General features: G+C 34.2%; 1 protein-coding gene across 1 annotated transcript in view; it reads right to left on the bottom strand.

Annotated features, from left to right (window-relative positions):
* LOC135970601 (protein eyes shut homolog) overlaps window positions 1–16,311 on the bottom strand; it is a 230,428-nt gene extending 214,117 nt beyond the window's left edge. Inside the window, exon 1 of the mRNA XM_065543892.1 lies at window positions 16,078–16,311. Coding sequence (XP_065399964.1) covers window positions 16,078–16,297 — 220 coding nt within the window. The 5' untranslated portion in view covers window positions 16,298–16,311. The remainder of the gene's footprint in view (window positions 1–16,077) is intronic.
* Window positions 16,312–18,936: the final 2,625 nt, after the last annotated feature.

The raw sequence follows: 18,936 nt of genomic DNA, 5'->3' as shown, positions 1-18,936 counted from the left end.
ATGCTCTAAATGTAAATTAACCTGATATATGTGGGTTACATCTTTTTTATAATACAAACGGGTTTAAAATGAAGGAAACATTGCTTTACAATAGGGAACAATTCTATACACATACGCTTTGGGCTTTCAAACATATGTTCAAACATCTGAACAATGGTATGGTTGATTTCACAAACTCTAATTGTGTCCAGAGTCATACATTCATCATTTTTAGCAATTCTCAGTGTTGGCTATTTTCAAGTGATTACACAGTAATCTTTTTGGATAGTCATACATAATGCCTTTTTATTACCTCTACAAAAAGTGAATTATAAATCAACTTAATGTGAAAATGTGTACAGATCTTAAATTTCAACCTAGAAAGGGAACTGAAATGCAATATGAACTCCTTGTATAAGAAGAAAAATTCACCTTGGCTTTTTCTTTCTTTTTCCTTTTGTTTTATTCTTCTCATTTTCTGAAATGTTAACTGTACAAGTTCTTTCCAGAACTCAGCTTTGGCACTACACATGCTAATTTGAATATGAGAACTAATCTTAAGTGGCTCTTTTGCATTTTCTGCCAAGATATGACAGATGTGCTGTACTTTGGAATCCACAACAGATACGACTTTTAGATTCTTCCTTAAACCAGGTGCTAAAAATGTGTGAAAAAGCAAAAGACATTGTTACCGAAAAGTTTAAGCCATAGACCATTTCATTAATGGTTTTGTGGATTAAAGTGCATCTTGTTATAGTCATTTTCCATCTTTCTTTTATAGCAGTAGAAATAAATATATGCAGTTATTCATGACAATGCACATTCCACAGGATATACTTCCATATATCCCAGAGTATATGCACACTAAATACATGTTAATGTCTACACAGAATAAAGATGTATTTAAGTAAATATAATAAAATACCATAGGAAGTCATAATCACAGAAATATAAAAAGGTGTGACTAAATATTGTATATAATAAAGACCTTCTAAATGTAATTGTCAATGAGTATTGCAGTATGAGGTATATGTGGCTAGAAGATATTTATGGGGTTCATATTTATGTTAAGGAATTTATTATTTGATTAATGGAAGGGAATTAGCAACAAGGTTAACTAGTAAGTCCTTGTAATGTGCCATTTGACATGCATATAATATGGATATAATGTTCCATTTGATATGTATGTAATATAGATGTAAAATTATGCAAATGTGATTGAGGTAATAAGTAAAATTTGTCAAAGGAATTTCAGAAAATTTTCAAAACTGGTTTTAAATTTCCGCTGTAGTTAAAATGATTGCATATCATTTCATTGTCTTTATTCTGAATTCTATTATATAAACATCTAGAGATTAATCTTCAGTGGTTTATAATAACTAAAATTGAGATCAAAATTTGGTTGAGTTGCTTGAATGTTTTGAGAGTAATAAATATTTATGAATATATGAAATATGAAAATGAATGATTGTTTCAATTTATTCAGGACAAGAAATTCTAGCAAAGTTTCAGAGATGTACCAAAAATGTTTTATATAGCTGTTGTTGTCATGTTTTAAACGCTATGATAATCATGAGGAAGCTTCCTGGGGAATTTTTAAAGCTTTTTCTTCAAGAATATTTGTAAATATCATAGTACAAATATTTTATACTTCATTTACAAAAGAAGGGAAGGGTAAATGTAAGTGTTATAAAGGGTTCTTCAATGACTTAAAGTTAGGAGAGTAGCCTGAATATTCAGGGCACAGACTGAAATGAATATAAAATTTTTGAATATGTTCAAATTCAGAACTAGTTTGAGTGGAGGAAAAGTCGGGGATAGTGCCTCTAGTTTGCTATAAAGGGAAGTAATTTTTATAATTTTTCATTTTTTCCCTAAATATCAAGTTACTTGCCAAATATACCCAAATAGCTAAATGACTACTTACTGATTTACAAAAAAAAAAAAAAACCCAGTTATTCTAAAATGTAATAAAAACGTTTAATTTTTTTATATATCCCAGGTGCTATGCTAGATGCCAGGGAAAGAAAAAAATATAAAAGCAATGTGGTCACTTTCTTTAATATTTTGCCATCTAGGAGAGGCTAAGTTAATATACTGTGAAAAGAGAAGATGTTAAATACAATAGAGAAGGACATAGGATACTATGGAAGAGTAGACGAAAACAAAAATGACCTCCCAGCAAAACTGATAATTGATTCAAGTCTCTAAGGAGAAAAATAACTAACCAGGTTAAGAAATACTGTTCCACATGAAAGGAACATTGGCAGGCATGGGACATGAGACAAGAAGACATAAAATGTTGTATACTTAAAATGCACTTAGTATAATTGGATTCTAGGTTTGGAAGGCAGGAGGTTGAAGGAAAACAAAGCTAGACACATTAGCAGGCATCGGATCACGAAGGACATATGTCAGGTAAATAAACGTATTTTGAAGAAGGATTAAGCACAGATCGTTTGGAAAAGAAGTCAATAATGGATCTAGATAAGTGAAACACCTAGGAGTCCAACAGATTACCCCGGGTAATCATGTGCAAGAAGAAATTATATTTTCAAACTCCAAGAGACAAACAAGAAGTGATAATATGGACTTTGAGGTATTCTCTACAATTCCAAACAGCATCTTTTATCCCAAAGTCCTTTGTTTCTCAGAAGTTGTTTTGATTGTGAATGATGTCAGAGAATGTGCCTAAGAGAAGCCCATGGTAGAATTCCCATTCTAATAAACACAAGGATACTCTACTGTTGAATTCAAGTGGTCATAGGGGGATATATTTGTATGGTGGATGCTGTGAATCTCTGCCTTCACAATCCTGCTGCCTCCCATTCCCCAAATATGCTAATCTTGAGAGTGCTTCCTTTATACAATTCCTGCATAACAATCCCTGTCTTGGATTCTGCTTCTCAGAGAACACATTCTGCAAACAATGGGTAGCAAAGTAAGAGAAGAGCCTGACTGACAAGCTTTTCTGCCAAAAATAAAGAGACATCCCTGCTGGTGAAGCATGCTTTCATAGGCTGTTCCTTAGTCCGAAGAAGTTCAGAGCAATGGCTGAACAGAACCTGAGAGATTTCATGTTAGAACTAGGCATCGATAAATTTTGAGCTAAAAGGGGGCCTCAAAGACAGAGAAACTGAAGGTCAAAAAAGTCAAGATTTCCCCAAAGTTATATAAATAAGAATTGGACTGAGACTGAATTCCCTATCTTCTCACTCCCAGTCTTTTTCAATAAACTTGTGCTTCTCAAATAGATGTGCCTCCAGGAATTTGCACCAGCAAAACTGATTTGCTTGTAGTCAGAGGAGAAACATAAAAATTAATGGAGAATGATTTTATTTACTGTTTATATCATATGTGTTGTAGAATATAAACACCATGTGGCTTTTAAGATTAAAAAGAGACTAAAGATCTTCAGAATTCAGCTATGTCTTCGGAACTGTTTTGGGTATAGTTGAATCTCCTCTGACACTATGCATAAGTCAGTGTAAATATTTGAAAAGAACTGCAGAAAGATCCAGGAGTGGTGGCTCAAACCCGTAATCCCAGAACTTTGAGAGGCCAAGGCGGGCAGATCACCTGAGGTCAGGAGTTTGAGACCAGCCTGCTCAACATGGCGAAACCCCATCTCTACTAAAAATACAAAAATTAGCAGGGCATGGTGGTGCGTGCCTGTAATCCTAGCTACTTGGGAAGCTGAGACAGGAGAATCCCTTGAACCCAGGAGGCAGAGTTTGCAGTGAGCTGAGATCAGGCCCCTGCACTCCAGCCTGGGTGACAGAGCGAGACTCCATCCCCTCACCACCCCCCAAAAAAGGAATTGCAGAGAGAAATACAATTAATCCTCAAGAGTGGATTCATTTACATCTTGATTATAATGCATTCTATCTTTACGTTAATATAATAATATCTGTAAGAGGCCTTTTCCTATTTTCTCAAAATTCTTATTAAAGTTTCCAAACTGCAAACAATGGGTGATAACTACCTCCCCTTCTAAAGGTGGGTATAAAACATATCTGGGTCATTGGCCTAGCTACCATCTCCCCAAATCTTATGAGAGAAAGCTAGAGTTTATCAAAGAGGATGATTCTTCAGAGGAATTTAAGAGTAGAAAGCACTGAGGCATATGCTACCCCCATCACAAACCAAGTGGGGAAACCCCCAAAAGCATCATTCAGAAATAGTCGATAGTGGGACACATGCTAGTAGAGCTGAAGTAGTTTGTAGGAGTCTCTCTTGCTATCTGTGTAGAGAGAGTTGTTGGGAGGACTAGACATGTGTTCTATGAGAACTGCAGAAATATCAGCACATAATGACTCTATCTAAGCTTCTGCATTAAGAGAGGAACACAGTCTAGCACGATCTCTAGTAGCATGAGGCCCTGTCCCTAGGATGACCCCAGTTCCCCTGCCCCTCCATTGAAATGCCTACCTGAGAAAGTTCAATACTGCCAGATGAATTTATTTGCTTCAGCCATGCCTGAAGATAGGCCTCTGACCTTCCTTTCTTGGAGGATTTACTAAAAAGCCTTACAATCATAACTCCTTCTTGTGTCCGTTTGAGATTTATTGTGTCTCTTACAACTCAGAAGTTTCTTTCTTAAAGACAGCCGACATTCCTTTGAAATGTAATCATCAAGAAGGACAGAACCTCTGTTCTATCCCATTTCTGTGGGACAATAGAATCTTAACTTGGGAGAATTGCCAGCTAGCAGACACAGCTGGCCTAATCACATTTACACTGACCAACCCTTAGTCATTTTTCACTTCTCTGGCTCTACTTGAGTCCCCACTTGTCCCCCTCACTTAAAAAGACTCAATCACACAAATCAGAATGGAGCTCAGCTCTTCCCCTACTGTCAGTAGTTACTGAATAAAATCTGTTTTCACTGCTTTAAAGAATGTCTAGCCTTGTTTGCCTTTGACATTCTACAATTAGGAAGCAGAAAATGGAAACTGGGACCTGCTTCTTGCTGGGAGAATCTTGAAAGCAGTTGGAGAGCTGGAGTAGCCTGCAAAGTTATTAAACAGAGTGAGAATTCACCCATGGGTTTATTTACACTTCTCTTAGTTGGCAGGACAGTGATGCCTGAGATTTTCTGGGATCCAACTGATGACGAGGAAAGTAGCAAGGCTCAAGTCATCTAGAAATAATCTTGTCTAATAGCATGTCAACCTTGTCGTGTGCACCAGCCAAAAAGAGCAGGCATGCACTTCCCTGAGAGCTGCTAAAGAGAGTTTGCAGGATATTAGCTGAGAGTGCACAACCTACAACAGGGAAAGGTGTCGTGGGGAATCACCAACAAACCATTGATGCAGCTGCAATGGCAGAATGCATTTGCTGCCCATGCGGAATTATAATGAGCAATCTTATACTCATTATAATTTACTGAGGAATATGACTTTTGATGCCTTTCCTGATTTCTGCTATCCTGATCTGACCTTGAAGACTCTAGCTCTGAGGAGGAAGTGAATCAAAGGGAAAGGCAGAAGGGTGTGGACAGTTTCAAATTGAATATAGGAGGGACGTTTTAAATTGGAGTAGATTTTTCAATACCTACCAGTGACCTGAGAGCTATGGGATATTCCCAGGTTGTCACAAAATAAGAGAGTAAGAGAAATCTGATAGAAGATTTCTACAGTCAGTGTTAGAAGAAATGAAATTATTCTTGCATACAATCTACCAAGTCAGGTTGTTTAATAACTGAATGCATTACTATCTCAATATAGATGACATTATTATTGTTTTTGTTAAGAATTTTTAATAGAAATATATAGTCGTTTAAGATAACAATTTTTGGCATTAAATAGACCTTGGTTTGAGTTCTTGCTTTGGTAATCACCACAAATTACTGAGTTCTGGTTTGTTGACCCCCAAAATTATTTTCTCTGTGCTCAGTTTTTTCACCAGTAGGATGGGAATTTGAATAGTTGTATTTTACGTATTTTGTGGTATATTCCCAGCCCACCATAATTCTTCCTTCTTAGGCAGCTGCTTTCTAATCTGCAGGTAGATCAATGAGCTGATTTTCAGCAGACTGGCTGGTATGGCATACTTTGGGCTACAGCCATTGGATGAGGGGTGGTTCTCTTAGACAAACTGGACAGCCAGTATCTCTTCCCCAGGTTCAATCTAAGAATGGTTCAGGCCTTCTTTGGGAGAAGTACTCTACAATGTTCATTCAAAATCTGTTGTCAATCAGGACATGGTAGTAAAAATGAAACATGACTTAAACAGAAAAATACTGAGAGTGCTTTTGTTCCTAGTTGTAGTTCTCTTCTGCAAACATCTTTGCATGCTCATTCTAGGGTTCTATGAGATTCCACCTTTATATTCATATAATAAGTTTGAATCTATCATTGTTTATTTTAACTTGGATTAGATAGGTAGACTAGTTCAAAAAGCTTGGATTCCAATCTCAGTTCCAGAATTTACTGGCTGAGTAAACCATGGACAAGACACTTAAACTCTTTGCCTCCATTATTTCTCTTGTGTTGTGGGGATAGAATAATATTTACTTCAAAATCACACTGATTCATGAGGATTAAATTAGTCACTACAAGTTATTTATTATTGAGTTGGTTTCTATAACTTGGAGATAAAAAAGCCTCCAACTAATAAATTATTACTTGATTCACAGAATTGGTGTGTGGAATGAAAGAGAAAATACATGGAAAGACTTTAGGACAGTGTGTATGTACCAAGCATACCATGGCAAGTATTAGTTGTTATTATCTGTTGCTTTCCTATTTCTTAGTTACTACATTTGTACTATGGTTTGAATGTGTGCCCCCAAAATGTGTTGGAAACTTACTTCTCAATGTAACAATGTTGGCCTGTTCAGTGTAATGAGAGGTGATTGGGTCCCAAGGACAAAGTAAATGGATTTACACCATTATCATAGGAGGGGGTTCATTATAAAAGGGGTAGTTGGGCTCCCTTTTTCTTTTTCTCTTTCACTGTCTTTCTGCCCTTTTGTCTACTATCATGGGATGATACAGCAAGTAGGCTCTCACCAGATGTGACCCCTCAATCTTGGACTTTCTAGTCTCCAGAACTAGGAACCATTAAATTTCTGTTTATTATAAATTACCTAGTCTGTGGTATTCTGTTATAGCAACAGAAAATGGACTAAGACAATCTGATATTACAGTAGTTTCTCATTATTTGCTATTTTGCTTTCCTCAGTGTCAGTTACTCCATGGGCAAATGCCATTAAAATATATTAAATAGAAAATTCCAGAAATAATTCACACATTTTAAATTGCACACCTTTCTGAGTACTGTGATGAAATCTCATACCATCCCCATCCATCCCACCTGGGATGTGAAAAATTCCTTTGTCCATTTTATGTAAGAAACTTGATTGTTTATGGTATCTGAGAGGAGTCCTGGAGCCAATCTCCTGTAAATACAAAGGATGACTGGATATAGGACTTGGTACTATTTGAGGTTTCAGGCATCTACTGCGGGACGGTCTTTGAATTCTATCCACTGTGGAGTACTGGTACCGCTGTAATCTTCAGAAACGTTGAGATTACACAAAGTTTCCATTTCCTACTTTTAAACCACAAGCATCCAAGAGAACTGCAGGCAAAAGGTGGCATATTTGTGTGATGATTATTTTTAATTTCCATATTGCTTCATATCTCTTCATATTTATTCAGATCCATATCTATGATCCTGGGACAGAGAATAGAGACATTCACAGAGAAACCTTACCAAAATAGATTAAAGCAATTGAAATTGATTTAATATTCCCAGGACAGTTAAATAATAAATTCTTCTGCTCAGATAGTCTTCAATTTCATTAATAAGATTGTATTTACAAGTAAGGGCATGATGTTGTATTTTACATATAAGTTCTTAAGTTTTTCCTACCAAAGGCACGTTGCATGTTGACAAAAATGTCTGAAAGTGAATTTCCCAGAGACCACACATTTTGTTCTTAATTATCTCTGCTTGTTATAGCTTTTTGTTGTTGTTTTGCCATTGTGTAATAACATTTTAGGGCAGGTTCACATTAGCCCTTGTTTTTACTGTTGGTCTGTTTTCATATCATCCAAATTTATATTCTTCAATCCTTTTCCCTGATTTATTCCCGTTAACTGGAGAATAGTATTTTCTTACACATCCTTACTATTTCATTGTAAATAGTGTAATACAAAAATATTAATGTAGTTCCTCTACCATTATTTAAAATTTTTAAATGTCAAATGACATTAAGATTCTCAACTAACCCCCATTAATTTAGTTATCTGATAATGTGTTCTCCTACGGAAAAACATAGTTTTTTCTTTGAAAGACTGAATTGCAGTATCAGAAAAAATAGTCATATTTAGCATTTGGCCATAAAACTTCATTAAAATTCATTAGATGAGGGAAAATAGGCTCATTATAAATTTAAAATACATCAGTGAATGAAATTAGAGGCATTGATTTTTCTTTAATAATTGGTTTTAGTCTTATATTAAGTTTAAGAAAATTATCAGTACTTATGGTTTTCTTTTAAAAAAAAAACTCATAAAAATCATTCTTATGTACTCATGTTCATGGTAGTATACTACTCTCTTTGTAACATTCTTTCCTCTGCTTTTCAAAATTCTGGTGACTTTCTAGTTTTTAAGTTTTGGCTTAAATGGCATTTCCTCATTGTAGATTTTTAAACAGGACTTTCTCCACTCCCAGTGCACCCCATCCTGGAACTATTAAAAATTAAGTTGCATGATCACTGATACCAATTTTTTTTCTAATTCTTCCCACTATTTAAACATTGTCACTTAAAGTGATTTCATTGGCAGTATATAAGAAATTATAATGATATTTTCTGCTTTCTATTTTTGTTAGCAAATTTACTTTAGAAAAAAATGCTTTTAAACATGTCTGTAAATTAAAAGGACTATTAGTAAACTCATCAAATGTTAAATTTCTATACCTAGAGTAAAATATGTATCTATCCTCTAGAGATAATTTGGTACAATTGAGGTCATTAGTATCTTATCTGTTTATGCAATTGTTTATTTCAAGTATACGCAACTCAATATATTTTTTTGCAATTCAACTTGGGATATATACCTGAAAAACTTTGGGGGACACACGCTGTGGTACATTTTCTGTATGGACCTTGTATTCTAGTTCTACACTTGCCTTTAACTAGTAGTTTACTTAAGTTACTACACTTTTTTTGAACATTGTTTCTGCACCTCTAAAATATTTCAATAGTGAATGATTTTAGTAATTCTATAAAAACTTTAAACATGTATTTTAATTATATTTTATGTGTTAAATTATCTTTATGTGTGGGTATACATATGATGTATATAACAATTGTATTAAAAACAAATAGGAATGCATGCAATGAAGCCACGGCTGTTAAGAAATTTAGCCCTGAATTAGAAATATAAGATAAATCATACTTCCCAGTGTGCATGTATACATGTACTTGCAAATGTTTAGCTAGTTGATCATTCTTGCTTTGACTGTAACCTTTTGTAGAATAGGCCTATATCATTTGCTTTATTATTCATATCATTTGTGCCATGGTCAAGTTTTACTGCATATAATTCAGTTTTTCTGTGAATCGGTGGGGCAGAAGATAGTGCCAAAAAGAAAGAATGGAACCTTTACTGTGGCTTGTTTTCTATAACCACATTTTATACCACATATTTTTATTCACAAAATAATATATGAAAGGACATAAGCCTTATCCATTCTGGTAAATTTTGGATTTAAAAAATCTATACTGTATTCTGCAAAAGAGAACACAAAGATCTATGCTTCCAAACTATTAGAAAGCATGAGGGTTAAGAGTCTTCATCCTATTTTTTGGCCTGTTGTAATTATTTCTCAATTTTTCTCCCCGTTTCATCTTCTTCCCCACCATAATCCTTTCTATATTCTACTCTCAGATCTATCATTCTGAAGTCCAATTCTGGTCATTATGCCTTTTGATTGATTGAAAACCATTCTAATGGTTTTATATTTTAATCTGTCATTTAGGGTTCTCTGCCATATGAGTCACACCTGAATTTCCAGCTTTATTTCTCAGTCAATCCCATATGTGCCCTGCTCCCAAACCAAACTAGACAGCTCGCTTCTCCTTCAAGTATTTGTTCATTCTGATTTATTTTAAGTATCATTTAAACTGATCCTTAAGTACCATTTCAGATACTGTTTTCTCCATAAAATATTTTTCTTGATTACTTAAATTGAAAGTAAGGAAGGGAAAAATCTTTGTTTATGGAAATATTTTGATGATGTATTTATGTTGTGTTTGCACAGATGAAAGGCAACAAAAAGTTTTGCTAAACTATTCTGCGAAATAAATGGACATAAAAGACAGAAATCCAGGGAGGAAAAAAAATGTCCACACATGCTATGAATGCCTTTTGTGAATTATTATATTTTTGTGTTGAAATAAAGAAGAGGCCTGTTTTGTGATATCTTGGTGGATTGTATGGTCTAGTTACTATTTCACAAGCCCAAGGAAAAATGGCCTCTCTTGTTCCTCTCCTCTTTCTCTTGCACAGGCAGTGGGTTAGCATATGGTTGAGGTGTTGCCAATTAGACAATTTCAGTGTCTCCTGGGACTCTGAATCTTGAGCAAGTGGCTCAGAACATGGCACATGTCCTGTGCTGGGGGCGGATAGACCAGTCTGTTCCTAGAACAGCCTCATTATAACTATTGTTCCCTGGCTCTCCAGAACATTGAACATCTTTTGATACATTTTCTAAGCTGATTTCAGTTACTTTCCTCAATTTGATGAACACTAGATATCCAACCAATAGGTTCCCTTTTTTGTATAATCATGTAAGTCTCCTGAAAGATGACAGGGGTCCTGTAGTAGGCAGAATAATGGCCTCCCAAAGATGTCCAAAGCCCAATTCCTGGAAACTGTGCCTATCTTACTTTACATGACAAAGGGGAATTGGGGATGCAGACGGAATTAAGATTGCTAGCCAGCTGACTCTGAGATACGAAGATTATGCTGGATTATCTCACTGGGCCCTATATAATCACAAGCATCCTTAAGTGTAGAAAACGGTGTTGTAAGAGTAGGTCTGAGAGATACAATATGAGAAAAATTAGACCTGCCATTGCTTTCTTTGAAAATAAATGAAGGGATCATGAGCCAAAAAATTCAGACATCTTCTAGAAGATGGAAAAGGCAAGGAAATGCATTCTCACTTAGATGCTCCAGTAAGGAACACAGCCCTGTCAAATCCTTGATTTAAGCTCACTGAGGATTGTGTCATAGTTATAAGCACCAGAATAGGGAGTAGGCTGTCTTTGTCTCCAGCTGAGCCCAGTGTTCCCTGCTGGAGAATGTAGTAGTTCATAGTGAAGAGAAGAGCAGGTTATAAACCTCCAGTGTACCTCTGACTTCAAAAATGAAATCCCCTGCCTTTGATAATGGGTAATCTCGTCTCCTTTTAGTCACTGTTGTTGACTTCAATTCCCATTTATTTTCAATTTAACATCTCAGTATTTCAGCCATTGTCATGTACTGATAAATATGCAGCATTGCTCTCTGATTTCATACAGATTTTCAGACATGGCATATTAACATTTGAAAAGGCAGACACCTATTTCTTGGTCCTTTTCTGATGATGTAGACCATCAGTTCTCTGGAAGATATAAATCACTGTTGTAAGAACCTTACTAATGCTCTGTTTCCCTGCCTTCTTGGTTGTGGAATGCCTGACACTCAGACATCTGATCTAAAGTTAACAAATAAATTAGGACTACTCTTGTACACTTTTAATATGTTCCAGTTATGGTAAAAGCAAAGATATCTAGGCAGTCTATTTTTTTAACAAGACAAAACACCTAGTAAACCCTCTCATTTTTATTTCTACTTTTGTAATTTACTCAGTACAGTTAACCTTTAACTATATATGTAATATATGTAGATAGAATATCAAAACAAAATATTTCTTGCTGTTAATGTATGGCACTTAAATACTCCTTTATTATATTATTTATAAAACTGTTTTATAGAACACTAAAAAGTATGGGGCTGTTTAAAAATGTTAATCTTATAATTAATAGTCAGAGGCATACGCTTTTCCCCAACACAAGGCACTGATATTCTAAATCTGTCATTCTGAACTTTACAGTAGGAGACAGCCATCTGCCTGCATGCAGCCATATAAAACAAAGCAAGAATATATGCTCTTATGTTTCTCTTGGTGAGATGTGGGATCATTATGATGAAATAGGCAACAAGATTTAGCTAATATGAATTAAGATAGCATGTGTTGAAGAAAAAAAGAGCATATTAAATCAAACTAATTCTATAAGTCAATGTTATCAGTTGATTGAATATGGATGATTTGATAAAGTAGAGCAGCATATGATGTAATCCCAAGTAGATGGGAAATATGTGTGTGGGTGACCCATTCCATAGTCTCATAGCTCCAGAAATCCTTTCTCTGTGTTACTGGATCTAGTGCTTTTTAGTTAAGGCCTATACTTTAATTGACATCTCTATTTTGCTATGAAACATGAAAGTTGTTAAAATATTATAACATTCTTTCACAGGTTAAGAATATTAACTAGAAGTAAAAAGGAGTGAGGCTTGGGAAGAAAAATCAATTTCCAACATATCTTTACATCTAGATGTCTACACAATTATATATTTTTTCAGTCATGTTCTTTCATCAGTTATGTCTAGATTTTTCTGAAATTCAAATACTTTAAAATCTGCTTTCTATATTTTAGTTTAAGTAAAATCATTATGAAAAGATATGACCACTCAGACACAATTTTTTGGGCTCACCTAATTTGTTTTTCAGTTTAATTTTATGGGGATTATGATATCTTCTGCATTAAAAACTTACTAGATCAACATTAACTTCTTTGGTTTGATGATTTTTGAAATTTCATTTTTTAAAGAAAACTCTCTTTGCTTCCTGAAGCAAAGATTTTTTTCTTTCATAAACAGATGACAGAGTGGAACAATTTAAAAATTTTATGTCATGCCATCACATTAAATTTGATTTTCCAACTAGTACAGTAATATAGCATGGTGGTTAAATGTGAAATCTGGAGTCAGCCAAGATTACTTCTAATCCCATTTCTGCCATGTACAAACTGTGTGACCTTGACAAAGTAATTTAACAACTCGAGGCTTTAGATCTCTCATTTGTAAATGGGGGTAATTTAGAGAGCCTACTTCAGCAGGGTTATTCTGAGGGTTAAGTGAAATAAGATGCATGAAGCACTCAGTGCAGTGTCTGGTAAATCAGGACTCTTCACAATAATATCATGTAAATTTCATTCCTGAAGCAGAAGTTCATATATTTTAGGTGTTCATTGTACTCAATAAGGGATTCATTTAAAAATTATTTTCATGGCATTCTATCTGTAAGTTCTGATTTATCTGTAAATTGTAAGCATTTAATACTGAGAACATTTCTAAGAAGTTATAAAAATGTAAATATAATATAAATAGGGAAGATTTAGGGACTGTTTATCCAAAGCAAAGTTTTTACCAGGCAATTGAAATAATTTGAAAATGGCATATAATAATTACTGCAATTTTCACTTAAATTTCATCATCTATAGCATGATTCAGGTTTCATCTGGCCAACCTGAGTCATACTATAAAAAATGACATCCTAGGACCAGATTCCAGAATTACAGATCTTAGGCAGTAGCAGTAGTCAACATGTATCAGTAGGGATGCTAAGGCACACAATATCACAAATTACATTTAGAACAATAGGTTGAAAACACAATCCTGTCCTTGGCTTTCTTTATGACAGAAAGAGGCAAGATAATTAAAATGTAAAGAGTAAATGGTTAAAGATAAATATTCATTACTTTGGTACTTATAAATAAAATTTCAGTTCTGAATATGCACATCACATGGCACTCTATGTACTGTACTGAAACATTTTCCAAAAGAGGCAACAACAAAAAAATTTACAGATAATATTATGATAATCTAAAAATAGTCTTGTTACATTAATTTCGTTTAGTATATCACATGTCTCAGTATTAATGAATTAAAGTTACTCTTCAATTGCAATTTTGTAATTAGTAATAATTATTAATAAAAATATTAGTCATAGTGTCTATTATGTACTTTTAAAAAAGAAATACTCTATAGATTACTTAGTGTTTAGCAAAACATTATCTCATTTATTGGTTTTTAAAATATTATAAATTCAGCAAGAAAAATAGTTAAAAACTTAAGAAGTATAAAATGATTAATAATATGAAAACATAATTTCTACAGCAAAAGTAGGGTAGATTTTCAATTCTTTTCCTGGGGTCAATTTCCTATATTCTGCCACCAAAAACATCAAATACAATTAAACCTCAGTGAAGCCTTGCTTAACTCCAAAATACCTCCATTTGTTTTTTTTCTGGTACTCTATGAAGTGTTAAAGATACTAGGTAAAGAGTTAAAGGAGAGAGAATTGATGATTCAGTGGGACAGAGAGAAATGATGGTTTAGAGGGTTATTGCTAGTGTAATGCGTGTGTCTGACCAGGAGATACACTAACATTAAAAAACTAAACTAGACCAGTCACAGTGGCTCACATCTGTAATCTCAGCACTTTAGGAGGCTGAGGCGGGTGGATCACCTAAGGTGTTAGGAGTTTGAGACCATCTTGGCCAACATGGTGAAATCCTGTCTCTACTAAAAATATAAAAGTTAGCCAGGTGTGGTTGCATATATCTGTAATCTCAGCTACTCTGGAGGCTGAGGCAGGAGAATCACTTGAACCCAAGAGGTGGAGGTTGCAGTGAGCCAAGGTCATGCCATTGCACTACAGCCTGGACAGCAGAGCGAGACTCCATCTTAAGATAGATTAATAAATAAGAGTATTTTTTTTAAGACTCCACCTAGCACAAAATAAAAAAGATAAAAAGCATCTCAGAGTTTTAAATAGTTAAATGTAGATCTAAAAGAGCTTTACAATCCAAATTATCTCCCTAGACCTCTCTACTCATATAATATCAATGGCCTTAAATTATAGCAGAAAGCAAACATCATGATATTTTGCAAACACATGAAATACTTTTCTAAAAATCAAGCCATAGCGATGTATCTTCAGAGCATTTTATGGATAAAATCAATTTTGAAGAACACTTCTATGGTGTCTTAAGATGAACATGAAAATAGACTGTGTTTCCATTTCTGTGCCTTTTACTATATTTGCTTGCTTACTTGGCTAAATATTTAAACATTCACAGTCACACAAAGTCATTGTGGAAGAAGGGTGGAATAACACACATACACCCATGCACACACACACACACATCCACACACCTTGAATTAACTTTAGGCGGTCCCACATTTTAGCGCTTAAATGGGGAGTTATTAAATACAGTCTTGGATAAGTAATAAATTATCTGCTATCTGAATCATAATCCAATAGTACTCCCCATCCCCTCCTCTCTAGTTTAGAACATGAGATTAGTTGCATAGACACAATGACACTTCAGCTATCAGTGCAAGGACAACCAGTCAGCTGCATCATGACTTAATGCCTTTGTAATCTGTCCAGGGTGTTTCTGGCTTTAGTTGTCTAGCATTTCCCTAATTAACTGAAAACATCTTAGGAGGCTATTAGATGTTAACAATAGGAGAATATTTTTTTTCATTCATTAACAGCTTCATTAATGTTAAAATCATATTCTTAAGCATCAAAAGTTAATGTACTATTCTTAAACACTAAATTCAAATATGCAGATTTGCATATGAAGTATATAAATGTGGCTATTTGGCAATTAAGCAATAAAAATAGTATTAATTAGAACCTAATTGTCTCTATGGAAACAAAGGAAAGATTCACCATAATTTTAGAAGTAACTACATAGGAAACACTATGTTTGTATTTTAACTTCTATTTTATATGGCAATTGGAAATATATGTCGTATGGCATTCCTAATGCAAAAAACATCTTAGGTTTGCTTCTACAATACTCAACATATTCTATCAGAATTCATTTTTAAATAAAATTATACAAATGTTTCTTGTTTGTGCTAGTACCCATCACTAAGTTTACAATACATTTCAACTCCTTTCTCTGGAGAAGTTTTTAAAAATAAATACAAAAGGATAATGAAGATTGATTACCTTTTTCACAGAAGCGGCCAGTGAAATGTAGTGGACAGTCACATTGGAATGACACTATACCACTGGAGAGGAAGATGGGACGGCATGTGCCTCCATTGTGGCATACATCCTCCTGGCACACAGAGGGTGCTGCAACAGAGGGGCTGACAGAAGTCCACATGGCATCAACCCCTTGTGTCACATCAGAAGCATCAACAAAGGAGGCTGTTGGAGACAGCATCAATCCCTGGGATCTGTGATTTATAAACAGACCAGAAAACAAAATATAAGTAGAAGCACTAGGAACATAAATAGAAACAACAGAAAATTTGATTTAATATAAGAGAAAATAAAACCAATACTGATCCAAGGTTTAACTGAGGACAAATAAAATTATCATGGTTGTTTCACAATTATGAGATTTGTAAATGTTAAAAATTTCTGAGCCACATAATATGACCCTGTAGTAGTAAGAAATGTGAAAGAAATGACCTTCATAAACTTGTCAGTTATTTTATGGGAAAAACATAGTCCTCCTTTAGCTGTTTCAGATCTTATGAGCCTAAGATCAAGAATTAGGTCATGCGACATTTTCATGCTAAAATTGTTCGAACTTGAAGGATTTCTAAGTTAACTGCTAAAAATGTGCATTCATTAGTCTGATTTAGCATTAATTTCTGGGAGCTATCCAAGAGGTACCTTAGAAATACCCACAAATATTCCTTATTATTTTTTTTTTTACAAATTTTAATACTATTTTAATTTTTTCTTTATAATAAATAATGAACAACAAAATTCTCTGAATTATGTGAAATTTCCTACTTTTACATTCAAAACCCCTTGACAATCGGATTCATCCCTGCTCTTCCAGTCTACTTTATCATGATTCCTAATGAGTACCTTAAATTCTCTCAGACCAAATAAGATTACTATTCCTTAAAGACTCTGAAATTTCCTGATTTTGGAAGTTTGTTTAATATACTTTTTATGCATCATTATTTCTCAATTCCTATCTAAATTTCACCTACAATGCTAAGCCCACGCCTCTATTATTGTTTTTCCCCGGCCCAACAAGATGAAACTGATGTTTCTCTCCTGTCTAAAATTCCACATCTCATTTGTACCATTGTTAGAACATTTACCACATGCTTGTAGTATAGTTATTTTATGTGTAGCCTCTACTATTTAGGTTATATATATTCATCGTGTTTTCTTTCTCCCTCCACATGAAAGTTTCTCATTTTATCAGAAATCTTTATTCATAATACTTAAGAAAATTTGTGTGTTCAGCATACTCATGAGTTTGACATACTGTTTGGGAAAGTTTTTAGAATTTCACTTAATATAATCATGAGATAATTATCTTTTTAATGTAAAAAACCTTTGTGCAATAAAAACCAACAATTAAACATAGGAAATTTTTATTTTATACCTTGTCATAAAGATAAAACCTTAGCAAAAGAAGTCACTTCAAACATTCCCCAACTGATCTTAGAGACTCAAATAGCTATTTTTATATCTACTACACACATTAATGTCAACTTATTGGAATAAGAGTTAAAATGAAATAGATAATTTATATTTTACTGATACATTAATGTACAGTTCAGTTCTTTCGCCACCTGAAATTCTTCTTTATGGTGTTCATCACAGATTGTAACAATATATTTATTTTCATGATTGAGCCTGACCTGCTTCTCTTTCCTCTGGATTACAATCTACCTGAAGGATGGTGGGATGACTTCTGTGCTTTTCTTCGTTTTATTCCTAACAATGCTTGATCTCTAGTAGGCTCTCCAGTAAATATTGTATAACTAATTTTGAATCTTTTTTCATAAATATGCAATGTATCACACTACTTTCTGTTACTGTTGTTGTTTGTTTGTTTGAGATGAAGTTTCCGTCTTGTTGCCCAGGCTGGAGTGCAATGGTACGATCTTGGCTCACTGCAGCCTCCACCTCCCGGGTTCAAGCAGTTCTCCTGTCTCAGCTTCCTGAGTAGCTGGGACTACAGGCACCCGCCACCATGCCTGGCTAATTTTTTGTATTTTCAGTAGAGATGAGGTTTCCCCACATTGGCCAGGTTGGTCTCGAACTCCTGGCCTCAGGTGATCCACCAGCCTCGGCCCCCCAGAACATTGAGATTACAGGTGTGAGTCACTGTGCCTGGCCTGTACCACACTACTAAACAAGGACAATAGCAATGAAATAATTTTGTCACCCCGGATTAATGTTATAACTACATTATATAACTCTTTAGTTTTATAAATAATATAAATTCTAATGCTTTTGATATAGTTTTATAATCAACTTTCTCTGATATTGCTCTATCAGAAAATTAGCATACATCTTCCTATTAGTACTTACAATATAAGTTTGTCTCTTTAAGGCAACTTTCATCAAGTTAAATGGCAATATTAATGTGAATGGCATGGGATTTATTACTCAATATTCTGAATTCTAATTTAATTTTTAGTTTTAATGTTTCTGAATAATTTCACCATTTCATCTAACATTTGCCATGGACTTCATGAACTGCAGTCAGTCACCACTTTCTCAGGAATAAATTAGAATTAAATGCCACTACTTCTTTCTCCTACTGTAGCTGCTCAGGGAGCCTAAGTCTCACCTGAAAAAAAATCAATATTTCGCATCTGTCAGTTGTTAAGTGATTGCGCAAAAATAATTGCTATCAATTGATCCGAAAACAACAGGATCACAAATCAATTTTTGAAAGCAACATTAATCATTTGATCTTTGCTATAAAGATCAAATTTCATATGTGATATGTGATAATTAATAGTCTTTGGCCTTTATTTTTAGAAGTTATAGATTATGTCATAAATTTACTTGTTTAAAATTTAGAATGAATAAAATGTA

Source organism: Macaca fascicularis, chromosome 4 (assembly GCF_037993035.2).
Source record: "Macaca fascicularis isolate 582-1 chromosome 4, T2T-MFA8v1.1".
Lineage (NCBI taxonomy): Eukaryota > Metazoa > Chordata > Mammalia > Primates > Cercopithecidae > Macaca > Macaca fascicularis.
This window is presented reverse-complemented; position numbering and strand designations above follow the sequence as displayed.